At 39.9% G+C, this 26512-nt stretch overlaps 1 protein-coding gene across 1 annotated transcript; it reads right to left on the minus strand.

Annotated features, from left to right (window-relative positions):
- Positions 1-451: 451 nt before the first annotated feature.
- INTS7 (integrator complex subunit 7) lies at positions 452-26501 on the minus strand (the record flags this gene model as incomplete). The annotated part of the gene is made up of 19 exons (XM_009084147.1): positions 452-739; positions 1598-1783; positions 2493-2591; positions 3879-4011; positions 5031-5099; positions 5493-5596; positions 8591-8785; positions 12196-12402; positions 13113-13250; positions 13957-14196; positions 14874-14971; positions 15529-15663; positions 16624-16741; positions 19322-19444; positions 21229-21428; positions 21922-21968; positions 22462-22599; positions 25315-25461; positions 26353-26501. Coding segments are annotated over 19 exons (2814 nt in total), but the record flags the coding sequence as incomplete, so codon positions are not given.
- Between the last annotated feature and the right edge of the window lie 11 nt (positions 26502-26512).

The following is a 26512-nucleotide window of genomic DNA, read 5'->3' on the forward strand; positions in this document are numbered from 1 at the left end:
AGATCTCTGGATATTCCCATCAATTCATTCATATTAAGAGATACAAACTTGGCATTACACTCAGCTCTGTATAACCAGCCAAAGGATTTATCAATGTTCTGTAATCCTAACATTAGAACCTACGTGGTTCAAAAAATGACATCACAGAATGTAATAGTCAAAGAGCTCCTAGTGTCCCCTGCTATCAAAGTCTGAGGATCCTGCTGGAACAGGATTGTAAACAGAAGTTAAGAAATCAGGTAGAAGTTCCTATAGTAAGAGCACAGCTCCAAATTTGAACAGCTGCCTCTGCTGAATCAAGTTCAAATTCACCCCAGACAATTTAACAAGCAACAAATTGGCATCTGAGACTTTCTAGGAACAGGTTATAATTGTAGGTCTTTCAAAAAAAAAAAAAATGTCCAAGAAAAGTTGCAATACCACTGGACCAGGATGGAGATGCTTCTGGGAATCAAAACCGTGAGTAAGCAGTCCTTTGCTGCTGCTGCTGGGATGGAGGCTGTCCCTGCTGCTGCTGAAGGCGAACCTGCTGGGAGTATGGATCCTCAAGAGATTTAACAAAAATAGTTGTTTTGGGCCCAGTTTTCCAGACAATACCATTTGAGTCTATTACAGAGGACTCTACTGTGATGTTGTGGGTGCCGAGTATCACAAAGTTTAACAGAAACTGAGTGCTGAAGTAGTCGTTGTGTGGTTCCACCCTCTGCTCCATCTCATTGGTCATGTTGTCAATAGGAATCTGAGGACACAGATGGAAGGTTAGAATGCCATGGTATATAAACCTGTTAAAAATAAGTTTTCTGCTCTCCATTTGAAGGAGAGAGGAAAAAACAGAAGAGAAAAATCTTTGACCTCAAATTTTTCTAAACCATTGCATGTGCTGTTTGAGACAGCTTGACAAGCTTTTTCATCGAGTTTTTATCTCTTCACAGAAACAAGGGAGCTAACAAGTAATTTTCTACCCAAGGTTCTAGTTTTCCACAGAGTAATATGAATCAAATACACACTACACACTTCCTACTCCTTTTCTTTTAGATGCAACTGACTTTTTTCCTTTTCCCCCTCAAAAAACCCCAAACAACAAACTGAATGAAAAACCAACCCCAAAACCCACCAAAACAGGCCTTTCACCAAACATCACACGTTAGCAGAACCTAAACTTCAGACATATAAAACTGCTAATTTGAATTTAATATGTATCTCCTCAGATGCTATTTAATTTCAACAGTCTTTTTAGTCCCGTGAAATATATCCTTGTATCATATATGTATCAAATATATACTGTTTTCATATGATATATAACTACATTAAGTGTTCCTGATCTCAAGCAGATTCCTAATGACTTGTTCTTGAATATCTCAAAGCCTCCTTGTTTCAAAGAAAAGCTGTTACTAAACAGGTATTGGCATATAACAGACTGAAAAAGCCCAGATCTCTTCCATGCACTATGCCTAGCTCTGGCCACTGCCAAGAGTGAAAGTACTACAGAACCACCCATTCATTTCAACCTGAAAATTCTGCTAACCAGAGTCAAATAAAGAACTGGAAAATACAGCAAGAAAGCTTAAGAGTCCTCCTGGCTCTACTTTACCCATACCTTATAGTCCTGCCCAGATTTGCTCTGCAGCACTGATGAGACATTGAGACAGACGGACTGGATTTTACGGAAAAGGCCTGGTTTAGATCCATGCTGAACCACTCCTTCCACCTTGAGGGCCAATTGCTGATTGTTCTGTACTGCTATAGGTTCTGCTGGGTTCCTCGGAGATGGGGATAGAGCAAGCTGAAGCAAGTAAAGAGACCAAAAAGTAATTATGTGCTTCCAGAAAAGCAAATACAATTCAAGGATGAAACCAGGCATCTTCTTTTAGAAACAGTTCTAAGGAGAGGTTTGAAAAAACCAGCAAATGGAAACATAGAAATTATCTGAGACTTGTTACTATTTTAATTTATAATCATCAGCAGCAATACAACAATGATGTTGTCTTTATATCGGTTTCATTTACTACACTTCTTCAAAAGAGGTGGAGAAAGAAATCTACAAAATAGCCACAAGTATGTATATTAAGCTGAACAAAGAAGTAAAGTTGATCTTAGTTAGTCAGCTGATAAATATTAAAATTTTCTTCCAAGATAGAAGACATTGTTTTCTGAAGGAAAATGAAAAGTAATACAAATTTATAAAAGCTGTCTTCCCATGACCAGAACTTATTTAGCTTTGCAGACTCAGAATCAACAAAAATTCCAACTACATTTTATCTTTAAGGCTCTGCAATCTAAGAACTGAATCCCAGTTGCCTAAGTCACAGCCTAGTGGTTATTAATGACTGTACATTCATATTACTGAAGTTACTCCTAACAGATAAACCCAAATGCTATTTGCAGTTAAGTATCTTCACTTAAAATGCTGAAGCTTTGTGCCTTCAAGTAGGGCTTTTCTCATTAAAGACTCTGTAAAGAGATGTTTCAGGCCACATTTGAGCAGGACTTACCTTAATACTTGTAGACTGCAGCTTTTGAAAAAAGTACCTTTGAAATGAAAGGGGCACCTTCAACAAGGCAATGACAGCATTGCACAGACAAGCTGTATGCTGTAAGAAACAGAGCCAAAACAATTGAGGACAAAGTATCATTCCTACCATAGGAAAAAGACATGTACTTGAGGTACTGAAACAGCAGTAATTTCCACTAGAAGTCCAGAAATATCTTAATACAGTCACAGAATAACGGCCACCACAATGACAGTGACTACATTCAGCCTCTCTGTTTATGTCCTGCCCTTTATGAAGAAGGTATACTGCTCTGGAACAACGAGGCCAAGAAAAAGAAAAACACAAATCTATCCAGTCCTAATGTTAGAATCAGCAGAGCAGAATCCGCTGTGCATATGAAACATTCATACACAAAACCATCACACACAAACTCAAATAAACAATGCCCCTCCAAGCAAACAAGATTGGCATCTACTGCAACTTAATGCAATGCAATGACTAAGTATTAAGCCTCCTGTCTACTCTTTATTTCCCTACTGCACTTTACTATCCTTCTGGTTCAGATGAACACAACCAGTACACTGCTGAAGTCACCAACCTGCCTTAGTAAAGAGCCAGTGACAACTAAGTTTACAGGGTTTACCTTTGCTATGGTTTACATGACTCATTCTGCTATTCTATTTGGAACTGGCAAGGACTGTTGAATTCAGAAACAAAGCAAACAGATGCCAGCCATGAGAAACAATTACCTGGTTCCCATCAATGTGCACTTCAGCTTTATGATATTCACTAACAGTAAAAGACAAAACCACAGCAGTCCTGTAAAGGAGTATGTTATCAGCTCACTGTTTGCACTCAGCACACTTTACCTTGTGTTCTCTGATGACCTGCATTGATAAGAGGAACACTATACTCACAAAACACAGTATCAACCACCGACAGCTCAGTAACCAAAGCTTGGCTAGTGCTGGACCCTCCAGCACTGTGGGTGGTGGTGGGAGAAAGAATTCCTTCACAGCAAGAGCAAGAACAAAGAGAATGTGCTTCAGTGTTTGACTGCAAGTGTGGTGAGTGGTCTGACAGAGACTTGACAACACTTTTAGCCATCTTATCAGCACCTGCTATGCTCTTAGTATCAGAACTTTTAAAGATTATTTTCAGCCAGACCAGCAAGGTTACAGATGTTTTAGCAAAACAGCTTTTGAAGTACTTTTGAAGCAGTGTGTCTCTATAGAGACCATGTGTGCCAGTAGGAGGCTATGTTAATTACCTGAGTGTATTGTTCAGTTTCTTGGCCATCACAGATATATGGAGTTATATGCCAGGTTATATACCAGGTTTTTGGAACCTTTGTCTGCATTGTATAGATTTAAAACTGTTACTTGCCAAATAGGACACGGGAGCATACTTCCTGTTGAGGGATTCCACTTCCTCTAGAACATGATTAAATACAGACATCATTCTTCTCTCATATTCACTTTCAACATGAGCTGTTCCATTCGAGCTATATTCCTGGAAACTAAAGCAATAAAACAGTACCTTTCACTGTGTCTAACATACTTTCCTCATCATAATCTGGGAGGCTCACTCCCAAACACACCCAACAAGACCATCCTCTGTTGCAACTTGATATCCATTAAGAAATACCTTTCAAACTGTTTACTCTGTTTATTATTTTTCCTCCACTGCAACATTTGTTCTTTACATTTAAACTTTTCTTAACTACAGCTTATCCCCCAGTTTCTGTCCCCACCCTCTCACTTGCAGCAGACTCAGCATGCTTACTTCCCCTGGCTTTTATTTAAGCCTCCAGTGTCTATAACAGTTTTTAAAACCTCACAACTCAAAGAAAAGCAAGAATGCCAGTTAGAATTAAAACTAAACCTGGAAGTTTATGATCTCATGCTTTGAATACAATTCCATCTCCCAGATACCCAGCTTCACACAGGTTGGATTAATACACCTTCTAAGCAATGTGTAATTCATATTGAGTAATACAGTCACTTAGGAGATATTATCTACAGTATTTTCCATTTAACCTCAGAGTTTTAAACAGTGATTCAATTGATCCATACTTCGATGTGATCGTCTAGTGGATATAAGGTCACTGGTAGACGTAGTGCCAGAGGTGATGAAGGCACTCTAGGAATTTAAACTAGTTTACTGCATATATTCCCATGACTTTGAAGGAAGCCAATATGCACTTACGAGTGCAAACAATAGTTACGGGAGCTAACAGAGAGTGACCCAAGTTAAAATAGGTGGTTGAGGAGAGATTAAAGTCCATTTTAATACAAGTCTATATTTAAGACCAGTCCAGTATAGTGCTCTCAAGAGCAAAATGAGTGTAAAATGCAGAACCCAAAACACAGTCCCCAGCCTGCTAGGTACAGCACACAGCAACAGGTCCTCAAGCCTGCCCAGAGTATAATTAGAAGGGTCTACTGAGAAACTTTCTGAACATTCTTTGAATTCTTAGGCTTAAAGTTCCAAGGATTTAGAAATAATGAGAAAAGGAGTATGAAGTATCAAACCTACCTTGCAGATTCTGGATCTAAAATCAGAGCTTCTATTGCATGTGAAATCAACAGACAGCTCTGCTGTTGTCTGATATTAATACTAAGGAGTTAAAACACATACAAAGTTAGCATCTAAAACAAGAAGTGCAGTGTATTTAGTGGTACTTCTTATTTCTCTAGCTTTTGTGAAGCAATCTTTCAGTCATTACTGGTTTAGTAAACATGGAGCAACAACTATGAAAATACCAAGTCTGATGCTGCTCCAGTTTTTGTGTTGTAACTTGTTTATAAAATAATTCCAAATAATAGCATGGGAATGTTTATTTTTAGATAGGTTTTAAGCAATGGGTACCAAATTTTTATGTTACTAACTGCTTCAAAATGACTTTGTGTCAGTCTCCATAGAAGAGAGGATTGTTAAGCTTCATGCTGGCCCCATGAGAAGGAAAGTGGACGAATTATAAGATTTTTAAAAGGATACAGTTCTACATTCCTTAGAGTTGTCGAGTCTGCGTCAAAAGATGACTGATACAGATCTCCATACCGTGTGGCCAAGTTTCGGAATTCCTCCATGGAGTGTTTCATCTACAGACACAATGTTCCTAGTCAAAAACACAAATCAAAGCAAAACAAACAAAACCCCACACATCCGGAAAACCACTACGCTGTAACATACAACACTGAAGGAATAAGGCAACAAACTCTGGCAAAATATGTTAAGTTTCTTGCTTCTTCACACAGGTAAAAATCACCAAAGTGACCAACTGCATTAAACAGGCATTTTTCCTGTAACACAGCACCAACATACACTCCCTGAGCCAGCCGTTAAAGTCAGGGGCAACAAAAATGTTTTTGTAAGTACGTTGGGAGCCAAAGGAGGGTCAAGGAGGGTGTCCATCAGTCAGTAAATACAAAGGGTAGTGTAGTGACAGAGGATACAGATAAGGCAGATATACTCAATGCCTGCTTTGCCTCTGTCTTTAATGTCAAGACTGGTTGTCCTCAGGACACCCAGCTCCTAGAGCTGGAGGTTGATGATGGGGAGATGAGTGAAGCCCCTGTAATCCAGGAGGAGATAGTTAATGACTTGCTATGCCAATTGGACACTCAAGTCCATGGGCCCTGATGAGATCCACCCCAGGGTAATGAGGAAACTGACAAAAGAACTTGCTGCACCACTTACCATCCTCTACCAGCAGTCCCGGATAACCGGAGAACTTCCAGTTGACTGGAAATTAGCAAACATGACACCCATCTATGAGAAGGGCTGGAAGGAGAGTCCAGGGAACTACAGGCCTGTAAGCCTAACCTCAGTCCTGGGCAAGGTCATGGAGGAGATCACCCTGAGTGATCCCTGCATGGGAATGTTTATTTTTAGATAGGCATCCTCTACCAGCAGTCCCGGATAACCGGAGAACTTCCAGTTGACTGGAAATTAGCAAACATGACACCCATCTATGAGAAGGGCTGGAAGGAGAGTCCAGGGAACTACAGGCCTGTAAGCCTAACCTCAGTCCTGGGCAAGGTCATGGAGGAGATCACCCTGAGTGATCCCTGCATGGGAATGTTTATTTTTAGATAGGATATAAGCAATGGGTACCAAATTTTTATGTTACTAACTGCTTCAAAATGACTTTGTGTCAGTCTCCATAGAAGAGAGGATTGTTAAGCTTCATGCTGGCCCCATGAGAAGGAAAGTGGACGAATTATAAGATTTTTAAAAGGATACAGTTCTACATTCCTTAGAGTTGCCGAGTCTGTGTCAAAAGATGACTGATACAGATCATGCCACCACATGGCACATGCAGGGCAACCAGGGGATGAAGTCCAACCAACAGTGATTTATGAAAGGAAGGTCCTTCTTGACCAACTTGATCTCCTTCTATGACAAAGTGACCTGCTTAGTGGATGAAGGGAAGGCTGTGGATGTGATCTATCTGGATTTAGTAAGGCATTGGTCACTGTCTCCCACAGCATATTCTAGAAAAACTGTCTGCTCATGGCTAGGATGGGTGGACTCTTCAATGGGTAAAAAGCTGGCTGGATGGCCCAGAGAGTTGTGGTTAATGGAGCTAAATCCAACTGGCATCCAGTCACTAGTGGTGTTCCCTAGGGCTTAGTATTGGGGCCAGTCCTATTTAACCTCTTTACTGATGATCTGTATGTGTGGATTGAGTGTACCCTCAGTAAATTTGCAGGCAACACTAAGTTGAGTGTGAGTGTGGATCTGCCCGAGGGTAAGAAAGCTCTACAGAGAGACTTGGACCAACTTGATCAGTGAGTTGAGGACAACAGCATGAGGTTAAATAAGGCAAAGTGCCATGTCCTGCACTTGGGACACAACAACACCACACAGTGCTACAGGATGGGGGAGGAGTGGCTTGAGTGTTGTTGGTCAGAAAGGGCCTTGGGAGTGTTGGTGGACAGCAGCTCAATATGAGCCAACAGTGTACACAGATGGCCAAGAAGGCCAATGGCATCTTGGCCTGTATCAAGAATAGTGTGCCCAGCAGGACTAGGGAAGTGATCATTCCCTTGTACTCAGCATTGGTGAGGTCACACCTCGAGTGCTGTGTTCAGTTTTGGGCCCCTCACTTTAAAAAGGACATGGAGGTGCTGGAGCAAGTTCAGCCATGGCAACAAGGCTCAGAAAAGGTCTAGAACACATGAGGAAGGATTGAGGGAATTGGGTTTGTTTAGCCTTGAGAAGAGGCTCAGGGGTGACCTCTAGGTTCTCTACAACTACCTGAAAGGAGGTTGTAGAGAGGTGGGGGATGGTCTCTTCTACCATGCCTGCAGTGAGGGGACTAGAGGGAACAGTCATAAGCTGAGGCAGAGGAGATTTAGCTAAGATGATAGGAAAATTTGTTTCAGTTTTAGAGTGGTCAGACATTGGAATAGGCTGCCCAGGTGGTTATCACCCCTGGAAGTGTTAAGAGGCATCTGGATCTGACACTGGAGGATATGGTTTAGGGGTTACAGCAGAGTGGCAGGTTAATGGTTGGACTTGATCTTAGAGGTCTCCTCCAACCTTGATTCTATGAAAACAAAAAAACTCCAGCAACAACCTCCCCCATTCCCTACTTGGTAATCAAACTGCTCTGTCTTTCAAAGACTACCCACTGATTCCTTCTTCTGCAGAAGGAGACTGCATGTGTTTTAGATGTAAACTGTTGTGGTGTTCAGTATGGTATCAAGATAGCTGCCAATATTCATCAAAAGAAGTTGCAGTGCAATCCTAAGGTATTTATTAGTAATCAGTGTAATCAGTGTCTGAGGTGTCTCAAAACGAGGTATGAAAGGCCTTGCTGCATGTCTGAGCATACCAAGTGGCTCACTATGTGCATATCCTTGAAAGCTGTGAATGTATTAGAGAAATACATGTACATGCTCAGCTTCAAAACATGGCCCACTACAGGCAGACATTTTTATAGCTACAGATGAAAACCAAGGCCCACTATTCAAAAAACCTACTTCACTACTACTTTTCCTTTCTTTTGTCAGATATGTTTGCTGGGAAGCAAAACTGGTAACAGAGTTATAAAGAGAGCTGCACAAGTGTGGAACAAGAACACCTACCTGGTTAGAGATGCGTCCACACCTTTGAAGATCATTTCCTGACGTCATAGCAATTGTGGTGGCAATAGCTGGTGGAGGACTTGTTTTGAGGCTGTTGCAGGTACAAATAAGTTGAGAAAAAGCTTGCAGAAGGTCAATCCTGAGTTTCACAAATCCACACTGAAAGCTCAGAGGATTAAGTGGTGTACTAGCAGCCTGAAACACAGTAATAGGAATGTTGGCAATCTAGGTCAAAAGCAAACATGATAAAATAACACTGCAGTGTCACTGAATTGTCTCATCACACAGCTGAATCCGTAAGTTCAATTCTAAAAACTGGTTTATTAAAACTACGTTTAACAGTTTTGCTCAATTTAAATCAAACTAAATATAAACAACACCAAAGTTACATAATTACTAAGTCATATTCCAAGCCTATCACCCTCGTAACAAACGTGAGTTAAGCTGTTGCAATGCTATTAGGCCACCTATTTCTGGTTTTTTACCCCCAAGGCCAAGCCATCAGGCTTCAAACAACAGTAGCCTAGATAGTCTGTACTGTAAGAGGGAGCACGCTGACATGGATGGCAAACAGAAACACAAAGACTAAAAGAAATGATTCTCTGCATCAGCCAGAAGAGAAAGAATTGGCTAAAGTTACCTACCGCAATAGGAAGGAGGGATAATCTTAGATTATTTATTTTTTTTTGGACTGTGAAATGGATGGGAACATTATGAATGCACTGAACCTTGTGTCTGATGAAGGCAAGAGACACAGTCCAGTGGTAACTAAGAACAGTAAATAACAGAACTTCAGGAGGGCAGACAAGCTGCTATTACTTAGAAAATACAGGTCCATCAAACTTTTCTCCCTGAGAGCTTATCTAACTCATAAAAGGATCTGTGACACCTTAGGACTTACCCCAGGAGGGGATAAAATGCAGCAGCCGAGGTTTGATACTAGTTAAGCAGCAAATCTACTACCTACTTTTCTTATACTCTTGAATTTGGAGAATACCACACTTTGTTCTTTAGGGGTAAAAGTAAAACCACATGCAGAACAAAGCACTGGGACTTTCTCTTACTCAGAGAATAGAAGTATGTCAAATGCATGGGTATCTTCCTCAGTGCTTCCTATTCCTCAATCAATCATTTCTTGAAGCAGGGAGTTCTAACCCATCCCAAAAATCTTATTAAGAACCACCTTTTCACTAGCAGGAAAGCAGCAAACTAGTTCCTTACAAAACATCCCATCATCTCAGAACTGGCCCACTATTGACCAAAGTAAGGAAACATCAGCCAACTGCAACCACTTTAAAATACTGAGCTAGATTTCAATCAAAATAAAAAAAGACTACTCCATCACTTCAGCCATTCAGCCCCTCTTATCTATCACTTTGCTTTCCCTTCTCCAAGGGCACAAGAAAAAATCCCTTTTGAATCGAAATTGTTCAGTTCGTTCTGCAAGGGTAGTTTCAGAAAACCCTCTGTGGAAGAGGGTTACACTGTACTGCAATTGCTCTACAGAGACTACATGCTTTTAAAGATACTAAAGTACCAGTACTTATATCAGAAAATCCAGACATTTTTAGCAGCACAAATTGGACTTGATTCTTGTAAATGGAAAGACAAGCTTGTCTCATTAATACTGCAATTTACCTAATCTGCTAGCCATATAGCCATGAGCAATAAATGAGTTACAATTCTTTTTTTTAAGTGACAGAAAGAGTTCTTTGACTCAGCCTAGTTCTTCAAACATCACCATTTGCTATCAACATATTTGGAATTAGCACTACTTAGTCAATTATTATTAGTGCTTTGTTCAAGCTTTGTATCTTCTCTAGATTATCAGCAAAGAAATAAGCACATCAAAAATAAGTACAATGCTTCCAATGAGATGTGTGTTCTGTGCCAGAAAGAGCAGGACCTATTCAAAAACCTTTGCTAACTCTACAAGCAAGTACACGGCAAGACAGATGGGGACTGTGGTCAATATGCTCTGTGACAAGTCCCTGCCCTCCCACACACACCTCTCATCCATACAGTAATGTGACTTTTTTTCCCCTCAAGTGCCCTAACTCACATGTAAGAACATTCTGCATGCAGCAATGCAAGACAGTTGTATGTGTACCAAGGAGGAATTGAGAAATTTTCCCACAAGATCAGACACTGTCTGAACATTTCACCATTGCTAAGCTGGGCTGACTGAACATCTACAACAGATTTACTGGCATGGTGTTTTCCAGCTACAAAGTGGAACAACTACACAAGGTTCATCATACACACCACTGTCTGCAGTACCACCAGTGCCGAGTCATGCTCTGCACTCAAACAGCAGCATCAGTAAACTGAAGTCAGAGGGAAGAGACAGCAAAAGCCTTCAGCAGTAAGACTATCATGGCACTTTGCTCTCCTTGGAAATGCTGAGTTCTACAGATGCAAACAGGGAGTGGCTCCTTTTACTCCAGCATGGTTGGGAATTTGTCCAGAGTGATGCAACAGGTCAGCAACAACCAGCAATAAAATGCAATTTCCTCTTCTCTAACCCTACAAAACCTGTACTTACTCCTCTGGACCACAGCCCCCTACATGGAAGGCACTGCACCCAGAAAGGCACTATGTGCAACATGCAGGAAGTGAAGTCAGCAGAGGAGATGAAGACAGGAATCCTTCAACAGAAAGAAACCACCCCAAACTCAAGGGAAAGGGTAATTAAATTGCTGAATCACAGAATGACCTATTTAAGCAAGTTATTTCCCTGCCTGTATTAAATATTAACATCTAATTAGATGAGGTCCTCCCCTCAATGTCTCCTTAATGTTAGAGAAATCTAGAAATGTAGAATTAAAAGCCTTATTCCCTCAGCCAACAGCTAAAGACAAATACTTCAGGAATGATGGGGCTTTCTCTCAAGACAAAAGTGCAAAATTTATGTCCTTTCTGTTCTTCACAGTAAGAACCAAAGGTCCTTATTCATTAATGCTTTTTTTGTTATTTATATTCACAGGCATCACACAGCTTCTTGATGTGTTTAACAGTTTGGAGAAGCAGAAATTTATTTGCATAGAAGCAGGTACCATCTGAATTCTGCCCATCTGATGAAACTGAATTGTCTTCCCTCCCCTTACTAAACTGGTGTTGCCTTGTTGTTAGGATTCCACGAGATCACATTGTCAAATATAAGGCAATGAGAACTCAGCAGGAGGGAGGAATACAATTGAATGCTTCTCCATATTTTGAGAAAACAGCAACCAATTTAGGGAAATTCCCAGGCTTGACTATTACAATAGCATTTATTCAGCCAAGACAAGGAGTGGAAAATTTTAAGTACTGTAACTTCAAACAAGAAGTGTCACATCATATGATCTGATCAAGGCAGGAAGTGAGGGGTGGGGGGGAAAGGAAAAAACAGAGAAAAATCTAGCTAATCACACTTAGCTGAACTGCAGGACCTTTTCCCTGAAGATGCAGTGTGTTACAACTGGCTCTTCTCTGCAGTCATCTCAAACACAGTCTGGCAGATGCCAGACATCTTTGAAAACTTTTCAGAGCTTTAAGAACAGAAAGCAACAGCCATAATACAGTACACAGAAACATCAGCATTAAACAGAAGATGTGTGGCTAACCGTGAGTGATGCTATTCCCTTGTGATAGGATTTTAAAGCTTCAGCAATGCAAGAGAGTGCTGAGCTGTAGTTGTCTTCCTGCAAACCTGTCAGGCACTGCTCTGCATGGGAGAACTCCTTCAAGCTGTTCAGCCAAAAGTAGAAGTGTTCTGAAGCCACTTGAGTCAGCAGGCTTTGATACAGCTCTCTGGCCATGTCATGGTTGCCCTGTAATGACAAGAATGTTTTTAAGAGGGAACATGAAAGAAGGCTGTGGATTTCTACAAAACAAATACTAATAACAAAACAGCAAGGTCTTCAGAACTCGTCCAGCTTTAAAAACAGAAATAGTGAAACTTCTCCCAATCATTTGATCATAACAAACCCAACAATAAAAGCATAAATGCTTATTTTATAGATATATCAGCTTGCATAAAGCATAGTATTTATTTACACAAGATAATTCAGTAAGATGATAAACAAATATTGACATTTACCTCAGCATCTCATACACAGGGTTTCTGTGTAATTCTAACCCCAGCTGTGGATTTACTGAAGGGAAAAGAGAAACAGTATCTTTTTCTTCCTTTCTTCACATTGAAGAAAGAGAAGCACACATCAGTATGACCTTCTGAAGAACAGTTAGGCAATACAGACTGAGCATGTGCTCAAGAAAGTGCCAGGTCACTACTTACTTCCCTCTCAAAAGGAGAAACTTTCAAAAACACAAGTGAAAACAAATTCTGATAGGATGAGCGCCCTAAATGGCATATATCTGAATCAGCATTCCAAGGAATTGAGAGGGAAAGATTTTTTTTTTTGTCCTCCATTCATATTCTCCTTCCAAGTCCTACCATTTTCCATACCTCGTTCTTCCAGAAACCACTAGCATTCCTCCAACCACAAAAAAAAAATCTCCCCCAGGCATTTTCACTTACCATTCTGGAAGCCTGCCTGGCTATCCTGTAGGCTGTCCATCCATTGGAGGCATTCTCAAGCTGCTGTTTGATAACAGTTTTGATTTCTGTGGACAAAGCTTTCTGACTGGACACAAATATCACTGTGGCAAGAGAAACCTAACAGGGTGGAGGAGTGGGGAAGAAAGTTATATTTCAGGAACTAAAGGAAAGAAGCAAGATAAGTCAATTCTGTTTCCAAAACTACCAGAAATTATCTGCTTTGTTTTGGACTCCAAATTACAAAAATTATATATATATTTTAACTGTAAAACTTCTCAGTGATATATCTTTTAAGTAGTTGCAGCAATCCAAGCATTTCTTGTAGATGAAGGCCACTTTCATTTAGAAAATCTCTACTCTGGCTTTTAACTGAGATATTTCAAATACTTCAAATAAATTAACAGAAAGCTTGTCATTTCTCTTCTGAAATTGAAATTCTTTTTCGAATAGATGTGATGAAAGCATTCTTCTCTCTTACAGTATATTAAGCCATTTTGCATCAGAGCACCATGTAAAACTGGAGCTAACTGCCATTTTCTTTGCCCCTAACTATTACTTTAGAGATACCCCAAGAATTCCAACAGCCAGGTTTGCCTAAGCAGTGCCATCTGCTGGGAAATCTAATGGAATACATGACAGACATAGCTCTACCAGATATTTCTACACAGAGCACTGACATACGGCAAGTTAAAACAAAACTGAAAACAGTGGCTATAAACTGGCACATCAACCTGGACATAACAAATGCTTTAGTTGCCTTTTCAAATAAAATCCATCCACAGTTGCTTATATCTGTCAAGAGCTATACACCAGAAGGTCTTACCAAAAGTTCCTGTTTTTTATCTGTGGCAGATTGTCCAATCAATTTATAGAGGTCCATCAGGTCTCCTAGTATCCCATCTGCTAGGACAGGCAGTTGCATGGCAATAGCTGCTAAACAGTGGCACATGAGAATCCTGGCATTGTCCTGGGCACTGTGCAGCTGTGCCAGCAGGGATTCAACCACTGACTGGCTCAGGTGAGGACGACACTTGACCAGCTTCACCATACAAGTTAACGTGATCTGCAATTCAAGAATCAACAGGGACAATAAACACAAGGTCTACTCAAAAACAAACAAACAAAAAAAGCCAGACATGCTTATCTGCAAGTGTGATTGCAGAAATAGAGAAGATCTGGTATTTTCAGAACCATGACCACTATAAAAGATGAGCTTTTCCTAAGAGCCCAAGCCTTTATCACAGCACAAAAACATATTCAAGAAACGTTAGTGCTCTTTCTCATGCTCCCAGCCTTTACAGATAAATACCTGGACAAAAATACTGATGGAAGTTTCTGAAGTAGGGAAATGAAAATAATAATTTATAAAAGCATTGCAGTCATGTACATTGCATCCCCATATCCAAAAAGCAAGTTCTCTCCAAGACTCTCTTTGTCTTTCAAAGACACCTCCATCCAGTGCTCAAGTTCGTGTTTTATTAGAGCTGTTCCTCTGAGAAGATGCTCCTCCAACTCCATGTAACAACCCATTTACTCTAGAGCTGAGAGGAGCTGCACTACAGCTGTGCTCAGTTTCTCTACTGCTCTGAACTCTGATTATGGGCAAACCAGAAAAGTCCTTATTTCTCTCCAGTCTGTTATGCTTCCACCACGAAGGATCTGGTGTACACCAGCCTCTCTGCTATCCAAGTTAGTACTATAACTTACAGCTGTATAAGGGAAAAACAACAGTAATATCACCTTTAAGGTTGCCTGAGCTCCTGGACTGTCATCTTGACTACAAAGAACAAGAAGAGCTTCTAAGCCAAAAACTGCATCTTGCTCCAAAGGCAGATGATCTGCAAAAAGAAAAACAGAGTTAGTTTGTTGTCTGTTCTGTTCTTCGACCATAGTTGGTGTAATGTTTGCACCTGTTTGTTACCTGTCATAACAGATAAGTATCTTCCTAATACTTCTGCCTTACGTCACTTGGATTAGAAACAATTCTGCCATTCCAGGTCTCAGGTAACTATTCAGCAGTCACAGCAACTGTGACATTTGTAAAGCAGAAATCTCTGGACTAAGACTTCTAAATGCTCTGTTATTCTTTTGCAACAGGCTTTGTGCAAAGGGTTTTCAAAGGCTGACAACTCAGTAGACTTATAGCAAAGGTAGAAGAAGCATTTATTTAGCACCAGTTCTACTGTGCCCTGTAGCTTTTTCTAAATTAAATGGAGATGGAGTCCCCCCAACCGTTCACAAAATCATACAAAATACTTCCTACTAGATTACAGCCCCCAGCATGAGGGACCAGACAGATTTACAGAAAGACACACAGACAAGACCAGTTAGTACATGTTAAGTGCGTAAGCCTGACGGTAAACAGACACACTTCACTGTCCTTGCTTTCACTTACCTTGTTCCTGACAAGAGGCTGATATATTAGTCAGAATTCTCACACCATGAGCTGCAATGCCACGGTTATTGTGGTAACAGCACTCCTGTGCCAGTTTTACTAAATCAAATGATCTTGCAGTTGTAGCTGCTGTTCCTAAATAAAGTCAAAACAAACAGAACATCCAACTGCACCTTTCAGAATTATGCCACAGGTTCTTTTCAAGTACATTTCTTCTAAACAACTCTATTAACTTAAGATTCATTTTTTTCTTAAATTCAAATGATAAAGTCTCTTTCTCTCCTCACACACAAACAGAGATTCTCCCATTCCTGAACACTACACAAGTTAGCCACACATGAGAAAGAACATTTGGATCTAAGGGCTGATGTTTCAGGGACTCAGAGAAATATTGCCTTAAGAAATATTATATCTGATTAAAAAGAGCTGGTGAGCATATTAATTATTAAGACATGCCAGAATGACTGAAGAGGATGTACTATTTTTTTCCATTTCTGCAGACCATGTAGTTGGACTCATAATACTCATTAGGGCAGTCTGGGTTTCAAGAAGTATAAAGAAAACAGTATGATCATAATTTTAAGAACAAGTTACCTTGGATCACTTTTAAATGTGTACTCTTTTTCTCCAGAATATTGTCACAAGGCAGAAAGGTTCACCTGGTGCTGCAGCAGGTCATTCCCACAAGGGTGGCATAGCATTACTGTACCAGGGTAACATGCCAGACCACACTCACACCGTTAAGTCCCCATGCTACTTAAAAACTATGCAAATCCAAGGTTTCAAGGCACTTAGGCAGAATGCAGGTCAGCCACCTGAGAGGTGACACATTTCTCAGTAAAATGAAGAAGAGTTTAAGATCCAAAGGTAAAAAAACCCACAAAATACAGGACAAAATCTTAGACCATGATTATTCATGGGTATACAGTGTCCCATTGTGAGTTCACACATGACAGTCAGTCAATCTCAGCTAGTGTTCTGAAGTTCAAAAATATTTTAAGAATATGCTACAAAGTGTTTAGATGAAACTCATCATCAGTAGAAACCCAGCCCATTAGAAATGCAAAAGATTACCATCCAATCTAGTTTTCTTACCTGAAGCACTGCTGAAGTACTGTTTAATGGCAATGGTTCCTGATAATGTGGAAAGAACAGATAACATGCCCATTTTCAAGCTGTCATAAGGAGTGTGAAGAGCAGATTCACAGAGTGCCTAAAGATCAGCAGGGGAAAAGACACAGAGGTAAGAAGTCCCATGAGCTATCCTAACTAAACATTTAGTTGCACTTCTCGGAAAAGTTCTGAGAGTCAAGATTTTTCCACAGAAAATACTATGCTAAAATCAAAAGTCATATCCTGAAGCATCAGTTTTAGAAGACTGAGCATGTGGCTTGCAGAAAAGTGACAAGGGGTCTTATATGCTAGGAAACATCAATTATAAATCATTTATTAAATAAAAAAATCAGTGGCAAAAATATTATCAGGTCTCGTTGATCAAATACTACAAAGGGTTTTAGGACAGTTTCTCTAGTCTTAGAGGCAGACTGATTATTTTGCCTTGTAACAATCTGCAGGGTTTTATGTAACTATCTCTGAAGAGCAAAGTTTCAAGTGTCATTTCCCGTAACAGTACTGGTATCCAACAGAATGCAGTCCAGATTCCTGGATAAATAGATGAAAGTGTATTTTACTTTTAAACTCATGTATAGTAGAGCTCCTTCATACTTCTGTGCCTTTTGCCCAATCTTGACAGGCCTTAGCACATCTAGGTTGGAATACCTCTTAAAATGCACATTGTTCTCAATTCATTATGCCAACACTGTCCACAATTTAGTCATTCACTGATTTTGAACAATTCTAGCCACTGGGAGAGGCAGTAATACAAGACACAAATGGAAAATGTAAGTATATTCTGCTTCAGAGAGTGCCTAGGCTGAATGATAACTGAATACAGTAACTGAATAAAGAAAAATAACAACAACAACTCAATTAGTTCCACATAGCAAAAAATCCCCTACATGGTGTTCTCATCAGGCATATGTATGGTGTAAGGGTTAAATTATAAATACATTTCTAATTTGTACCAATTAGTATTTTGCTAATCCACTGAACAGGATGGCACCAACAGACAGAGGAAGATACAAGGACTAGGGTTGGAAATGAGTCTCAGTGTCTCTCAGGACACTGATGTTTTACTCCAGTGCTATAAGATCACCTCTCAGAGCACATCTGAAACAGGAACTGTGAAGAATGTACAGAACAATTAGCAGGATGGACAGCAGACTGCTGGTTACCTTTGCAGTCAGGACTGCTCTAGGCATCAACAGCCACAGCTTCTAAACCTGATGTCTAGAAATCAGTGAAGTCTCCACAATTCAAAGACAAACTTCCCATCTGACCTACACAGCCAGACCCAAAATGCTGAAGAAACTAACAAACATATGTTGATAAAATGGGACACCAAGCAGGTCTCACCAAGAGAAAAGGAGGAGCCATTCCAGTCTGTGTTGAAAACAATTGCCATCTCAAAATGTGTTATGTTTCAGAAGTCAGAAAAATTCTCATCATTTCTGAAAGCCATTCAGCAAGAAGTAACAAGCAGACAATTCAATTTTGTTTTCACCTAGTCACTGGTTTAGTTCTGACCTCAATGGAGCTTTCCCCTATGCATTTCAACCACCAGGACACCTACTTTAGGACACTACATGATGATGAAAGCCATCTTATCAATGTCACTCAGACTGAGATAACTACGAACCAGACATAATGGTATTGAGTAGCATTTTGACTGCAAAGAATCCAGAAAACAATCCATAAAGCAGTTCCTTAAAATACCTTTCTGGTACTAAAGCATTATGAAGAATGAAGCAGTTCACTAAACAAAAACCTCTGCACACTCCAAGTCATCTCTGAGAATCAATAACAGAACAAAACCTGTTTTATTTCTCACACAATAACAAAAATCCCCCATAGCTTTTCCTCTCAGATGCCTTATGCTCCCACAGCATAGAACAAAAGTAGCTTCCAAGAGTAGCAAAACCAAAATAAAAAGAGCCAGGAAAAAGCAGAGCTGTATGTCAGTGCTGTTAAGTTCTTTAAATGTTTCCTTTCCCATCAGTCTAACTTGAAGTTATTTTCTATAGTCATTTCTCTCGGGAAAAAAGGGAAAGAAAGGGAATCAGAATGTTCACATGCAACTGTGATTGAAAGAAGGCACCAATACTGCCTACAACATAACAACTGTTTACCCAAATAGGACAGATGAAGTGTTAACACCTTCTAGGGTCTGATTTGTACAACAAGATTTACAAAGATACTATTGAAAATAAACCATCGATCCTAAGAAATTAGGTCAAAATTGCATTTGTTCGCTCCAGTATACCCTGTTGGATGATATGATTTGCCAAATCCTAGAGACTGTGTTACATGAGAGCATTAATATGTACTCAGTATTGTAAGATTAGTGTAAGCATTCAACTCTTTTCAACTCTATTACCTTAGATGAGTTTGTCAGATAGAAAAGTTATCGCCTTACTGTAAAAAGGCCTACCACATGACACATGCCTTTCCTCACTTTCCCTCAACTTTGATTCTTATGTGTCAATGTGTCCAGTGAAAGATACTCTATGAACTGCTCATTAATACTTGGCTACTTGCTTGACAAAGTAAACTAACTTAAGAATATGGAGATACACATTCTTCCTCCCTTTACCTCCGAAATTGCTCTTCTGGAAAGAATTTTACTACTAATTGCAATGTTTCATAATAAACATTAGTGTAAAAATGTATAAACCTGAATATTTTCTCTGCTCCATGTATGTGGTGTCTTGTTGGCCAACAACCTCAAGTCTTGGATTGCAAGCCTCTTCACAGCCTTCCTGGGGTCATTTTTCAAGTACTGCAACAAAAGTTGGATCTGCAACAAAATAAATTCATCGTTTAAGAGAGAGATGCTACTAGAAGGAAGTCTTTTCACAGAATCACAGAATGTTCAGAGTTGGAAGGGACTCTCAAGGATCATCAACTCCAACTCTTGGCCCTGCACAGGACATCTCCTAGAATCACACCCTGTGCCTGAGAGGGTTGTCCAAACACTTCCTGAACTCTGTCAGACTTAGTGCTGTGACCACTTCCCTGGGAAGCCTGTTCCAGTACCCAACCACTCTCTGAGTGAAGAATCTTTTTCTAATATCTAAACTAAACCTCCCCTGACACAACTTCAGGGCATTCCCTCAGGTCCTGAAAAAGCACTCGTGACGAAATGTTGAGTATACTCAGCCAAAACTAATTTGCCTTATATGTCTGTTTGCCTGCCACATGGAAAAGCCCTACCTGTGAACTCTAACAGTCTGGCATCTGATCCTACCTTCCTGCTTTCTTTGTTCATGTACCCTTCTCTACATAACCCTGCGTACTTTAGATGCCTTGAGACCTGTTTCCATGCTCAGAAATATCATAAAACATTCCCAAGATGCTCAGTTATGGTGTTATGATTATGCTACTAGCATGTCTTCTGGGTATTTGATGCTAATTTGGACATTTGTGTGACCTGCACTTAACAGATAGACATAACCTTGTATGTCTCAGCAGTTGCTACAAACAACCCCAAAAACTCAACCAAAAAAACCCAACACCTTCCAAAGCACTTATCTCAAATGAAGTGACACTTGCCTCCATGTCCTTTGCTGTACTCATTTACTGCAACTGTACAAAGATGGCACAGCCAGCACATGAAAAGGCATGAACATGCCAGCCATGGTTTTGCTCTCCATCCCCACCCTGCCTACATCAGTTCTAAGCAGTATTGGCTGTTCTGTTGCATAAACACAGCCTAAATCTCCATGCTTACTGCCACTAAAAATACCCATAAATCAGCACATTAAGTGTTCTAATGTTGTTTCATTAGACTTAGATTCAGTACTATCAAAAGCATCCTCTGAAACACAAAAATGAGCCATACCAACAAGTTTCAGACAGATCAATGCTATTAGTCTAGCAGTAGCAGACAACCAGCCTTCCACAGCTGCACAGCATTGAAAGAAAGCAAAGAGATTTTCATGACTACTTTACAAGGATTATTTAGATGAGTCTCAAAGGTCACTGTGTTCAGACCTGCTGTATAAATCACATCCACAAAGCTCATTATCAGAGCATACAAGCATTATATTTTTCCATCAGTGCTCCCCACTACTTGGTTTATTGTCCTAAATTAAAGCAACAGACTCAAATTCCTGAATTCTCCAAGAAATGCATTTTAAATGCATTCTGTGCTACTGAAATATTAATTTGCTTGCAGGCAAGAAAGGCCAAAGGCACATCCACAATGCAAGACAACATATGGCAGTGAAAAGTGAAGCCTAGGTTCTACAGGTAAGAGGAAATGTTTTCAGAAAAAGTCAGGGTATTTGCTTTCCTGAATGTTGATCCATTTCAGTTCATTTCAATCCCAGATGACTTAAAGAAAGGCAGGTTATGATCTATCAAAAAGGCTTAGTGTGTTTGATGGGGTTATCTGGAAATGGAGCTAGAAAGAGCAGAAAACATGAAAGCAGCAGCAGCTGTTTACAGGGTACTCAGCAGCACATAGGAACAATCAACCTAGCACAGCCATCACCATTTATTTTCAGAACCAGCTACAATCTGAATTTTTGAAAATGTATTTTGTACTTTCAGTTGAAGGAATGCATGAGGAAGAATTACCTGCTTAGGAATGTCAACCAAAGAAGAAGCAGCAAGCAGTGTGAAGGTATGCAGAGAAACAATGACCATCTTGGTAGAGGGGTAGGACGTCACCAGCTGCTGGAGCAGCTGCCGGGAGCTGGAGGCCAAGCTAGCATCATGATGCATGTGCTGAAGAATAGGGATCAACTTCAATTTCAAGTCCACAGGTGTGGCCAAACCTGCAACAAGGAGAAGAACCATAGGCAGAGCATTAGCCCTTGCACTGGCTTTTGGCAGTACTGAGGCACACGTGTCTACGTTGCTCTCACTGCTGAATGCAGCCTGTGCAGACACCTGCACTGACTTCAGGTAACACACACTAGCTAGATGTGTAATGACAGCACTATCAAGCACTTTCATCGTTGTTTGAAAAAGCTGCTCCTTGCTTCACTGCAGGTAACACACATTAACTCATATGAAGCAACCTCTGAGAGTCTATGTAAGTTTATTCATCACACTATAGATAAGCTTTTAGTCTGTACCAAACAGGCACTTTGAGAACTTTAGATTTTAAGAGGACACAAGAGCCAGACATTAGACTACTGGTTTACTTTAAAAACTGGAGTCATCTGAGCATAAGGGCAACAGCATTCTCATATCTAGTATTTACACATGAATAATAAAGAATATTCAGAGAAATTTTCCCTTTTATCATTCAATATACACAAGTACCTTGAATCATCTCACTGATTTTATTACATATCCCAGCAGCAAAATCCCTGTAGAGAAAAGAAAGTACCAGGTAAAAAAGAAAATAAAACAAATAAGGAATTAAAAATCATTAAAAAAACCCAAACAGCTGACCTACCAATTGGTAGTGTGAATAAACTTTCACAAAAGAGTGCCTGCCAAGACCTAAGTCTTCTCAGAACCACTGCACATAGGCATGATCAAATGATAAAATGGAAGCTTTCAAAAAATGTGTCTAAGTGACGAGCAGCACTACACTCTACTCCTTAATAATCCCTAATTTCTTTAAAATAATCCCTGATTAAACCTGATATCCCACATTTATGAGCTTTCCATTTTAGAAAAAACAAATCTGTTAAACTTGTATTCAGATTTCTTTACAAAATTGTTATTACACATAATTAAGTGTTTTGCTGTAAATGACAGCACTACAGAAGAAATCAGTAAGGTTTGTGAATGTCAGTCTTAATGTAAGCTTCCTTTCTCTGCAATATGAAAACATGGAGAACATCAAAATCTTACTTGGACTGTGCAGAAAAGTTGGCAGCAGCAAATATAGCAGCTTCAACTTCCACATTGTCATGGGAATCCAAACTCTGACGAATACTGTGATGTGCATTCTTCCTTTCTGGAATAATAGATGCCATGCTGCCCAACATCCTACAGAAATACACCATAGCAAAATCAGGAGGAACAATGATCATGAATAAATGTAAGATGAAACCAAATAGAAATGTAAAAGGACTGGCTAAAAGACTCATTTTCTATAAATACGTGCTCTTCCATGTCTATTACAGAAACAAACAAATGCTAAAAGTATATAATTAAAAGCTAACAAATTTTGTCATGTGGATTATGTCAGTGGTTTGATAAAAACTTACATTTTGATACCTTGTAGCTTGAAAATGGTGAGAGACTTAACAAAAATTCTTTCCAAACTAAAGAGTGCCCTAGGGCACCAGGAATAAGTCTTTTTAAGATGCTTTTATGTTCAAGTTCTGGTATCAATACAAGAGACTTAATGCTAAAATGTGCTGATGGCTATTTTCAGACAGACATGAAGTACACATCGTGGCATATAAATTCAGAAATGTGGTAGTCTAGGGGGATATTCAAAAGCACATTTAGAGAACTCTTTCCACCCCTTCCATCCCTCTTCCTAATAAAGACTGCAGAAATAAACAGCTGACAAATATCTGCAGTCATAAATTTTAACCACATGCTGCAAAAGTTTCTAGAGTCTTACCATCATCAAGTAAACACACACCTGATTTTCATGATTTTTTTTTTCCGAAGACCTTTCACTGATGTGGGATAAGGTTATTAGTGGGAATACTGCAATACCTTTTGTGTAACTGCTAAAAAAGTAGCAAATCAACATATGCTCTGCTAAGAACATCTCAAAGATACCTTTCAGACACGTTGAGCATAATCCAATTAAAAGAAGAATGAATGCAGGATTTACAGTGATGGCAATTCTAGCAAGAATTCTGTGCAAATATTTACACACAGTTACCTAGCTATAAAATTACACAAACTTTTGGTTTAGCAGATCTTTCTTTCAACATCTTTCTTACTGACACTATTCAAGGAGGACCAAAACAAATCAACAGAAGATTTTAATCTGAAACTGATGAGGTAACAGCAATTTTAACATTTTATTTGCTGTATCCTGAGAATTTATTAGGAATTTAAGTATTTTTTTTCAAACTGAGCAGGTTCCTGGGATTTCTAGCACTTTGTAAAGATAACCCTCAAGGCCAGTCAACAACTGCAATCCTATGTTAGAATACTTAAGTGGAACTACAAGAAACCATGAAGATATACTGTCCATGTAGTAGGACAAGAGGGCACAGACTCAAGCTCTGCCAGGGGAGGTTTAGGTTGGGTATTAGGAAGAGATTTTTTTATGCAGTTATCAGGCATTGGAATGGGCTGCCTAGGGAAGTGGTGGATTCACCATCCCTGGAGGTTTTCAAGATGAGACTGGATGTGGCACTTAGTGCCACAGTCTAGTAACAATGGTAGGGTTGGACTCTATGATCTTTGAGGTCTCTTCTAACCTGGATGATTCTATGATTCTATTTACAGATTTCTGAGATATCAGAGCATGAAAGCATAATTTCCAATGAAATTTCAGAAGAAAAAAGGAATGGACATATGAGCTAATTAAACACCTGTTAATGCCTCCTATCTTTCAAGAGTGAAATCAGGAACAGTTTTGAATGGATAAAAAACAGAATATAAAGGGAGAAAGGAAAGTGCTCTCCTCACATTTGAATTCACTTGCACAGGAGTGGGAAGACGCAGTTAAGATGATCATGTTGGATAGCATTAGATACACAGACACCAAAGCAATAGAACAGTGACATGAAAGACAGATTAATTTTATTACCCTATTTGGTTCCCAAACTCCAAAGCACTCAATAATACAATGGCACTTCCTTAAAATTTATTGATCCAACAAGCAATAAATTTCTAGGACAAGGATGAATGAAAAACAGGTGCAAGCATAACAAGGTTCTCCTAAGTTTTGGATACAAGTTAACAAAAATTATCTTGATGCTCAAGGAATTACTTTCCTTGTGGTCCTGGGCTAAACATATCATAGGCAATTGATACACACTGCATATAGCTACTGTCTGGATTATGCATGTGACAAGTCTGGTTATCTTCTCTTGAGTACACAAAATGTAAACACTGCTAATTCTGTTTTGCCTGGAGCCATCCACAAAGTTGTCATGATCATAAATGGTTAATAACCTTGTTCTTCTGACCACAGACCCTTATCATCTACCCCCTTTAAAGACAGATGTCTTTGCTTTTAACTCTATGAGCAATGAATAAAAAGCTTCCTATACACATCATTCATAGAATTACAGAATGGTTTGGGTTGGAAGGGACTTTAAAGATCACCTAGTTCTAAACGCCCTGTCATGGGCAGGGACACCTTCCACTAGATCAGGTTGCTCAAAGCTCCATCCAGCCAGGCCTTGAGCACTTTCAGGGATGAAGCATTCACAACTTCTCTGGGCAACCTGATCCAGTGCCTCACTATCCTCATAGTAAATTTCTTCCTAATACCTAATCTAAACCTACTCTCTTCGTCTGAAGCCTTTCCCCCTTGTCTTGCCCTTGTAAAAAGTCCTTCTGCATCTTTCTTGTAGACTCCCTTCAAATAGTGGAAGGCCACAATTAGGTAACACCTAAGTCCTCTCTTCTCCAGGCTGAACAATCCCAGTTTTCTGGAGGTTCAACTGGGGGTTGCCCTGACCCAGATGCAGCACCTTGCACTTGGCCCTGTTATTCCAGATGAACAGACTGACAATTAACCACAGACATGAAGTGAGTTAGGACCACTCATGTAACACATACCGGAGTGTAATAGCCCGAGCGACTGGATCATTGCTGTGAATTACTGAGAAAACTCTTTTGACAAACTCATCCACATTCAGGATCTTCTCTAAGTGCTTTTCACTCTGCTGAGTAACTTTCAGCACACACAGCCTCAGGAAGTTGTTCCTGTTAAAAAATACACACATTTCTTTGTCAGGCTATTTCATAATTAAAATTCAAGCACTTCCAACACTAAATTATTTTAAAACAACTTCTGATAGAAGAACAAAGGAGATACCAGAAACAAGGAAATGTCTATGCTTTTGAAACATTTAAGTAGACTGACATAATAAAAAAGAGACTATTAATACATTGTTTTATTTTCTAGTTGAAGTAGTGTAAAACTTATTCCCAATTCCAGGGAAGTGAACCTACTGACACCAGTGAGGAGGGGTGTAAGCAAATGCCTGTTTTGGGCACACTTAGGGATTCAGTTCTGCTAAAAAAACACACCCAAGACTAAGACAGAAGAGTCTAATTGCCACTGTTAAGCATGAGTGAATTTTTTTTTCCTTCCTGGAGCCAACAGTGAAGATTTCATAACACCAACATATAACTTTGTAAGCTATTACAAAGTCACTCCAATTCCATTAGAATCACCACTTAGGCAGCATGCACTTGAAGAAACTCTACCTTGAGCTTTGTATTAATGTTACATTACTTCGAGATGAAACTTGAACACACGATCATTCATTTATGAGCTATGAATGTGAATGTGCCAAAGGAGCAGAATTCACACCGATGAACTTGAATCAGTCAGGAAGCAAATCCTCAGATCAGGACAGATGGAAAGGAATTGTGCCACTGATCACTCACAGCCCCTCAGGCCCACTAAAGATGGGGAAAGCAAGCCTCAGTCGAGCACACGGTTCACGCTGGAGTGGGTGCCACTGTGGCGCTACCAGGCAAGCAGCAAATCCCCACGACTTCCCAGGCTCCCACGCAGCAGCGCTCCAAGGCACAGCACGTTCCTACCGATCAGACTCGAATGGATAGAAACCGCCTGCCGGCACTCACCCGACTCTGAACACATCGGCCAGCTTCAGGAACGCCGAGTTGATCAGAATGGGGAAGGGATACTTCTGGAAGAGCCTGGGAAAACGGACGACGGCTTCGCACTGCTCCCCGAGCTTGCCAGACCTGAGGCCTAAACGAGACGGCAGCAATTACTACTGCA

Source organism: Acanthisitta chloris, unplaced genomic scaffold (genome assembly GCF_000695815.1).
Source record: "Acanthisitta chloris isolate BGI_N310 unplaced genomic scaffold, ASM69581v1 scaffold21530, whole genome shotgun sequence".
Taxonomy (NCBI): Eukaryota; Metazoa; Chordata; class Aves; order Passeriformes; family Acanthisittidae; genus Acanthisitta; species Acanthisitta chloris.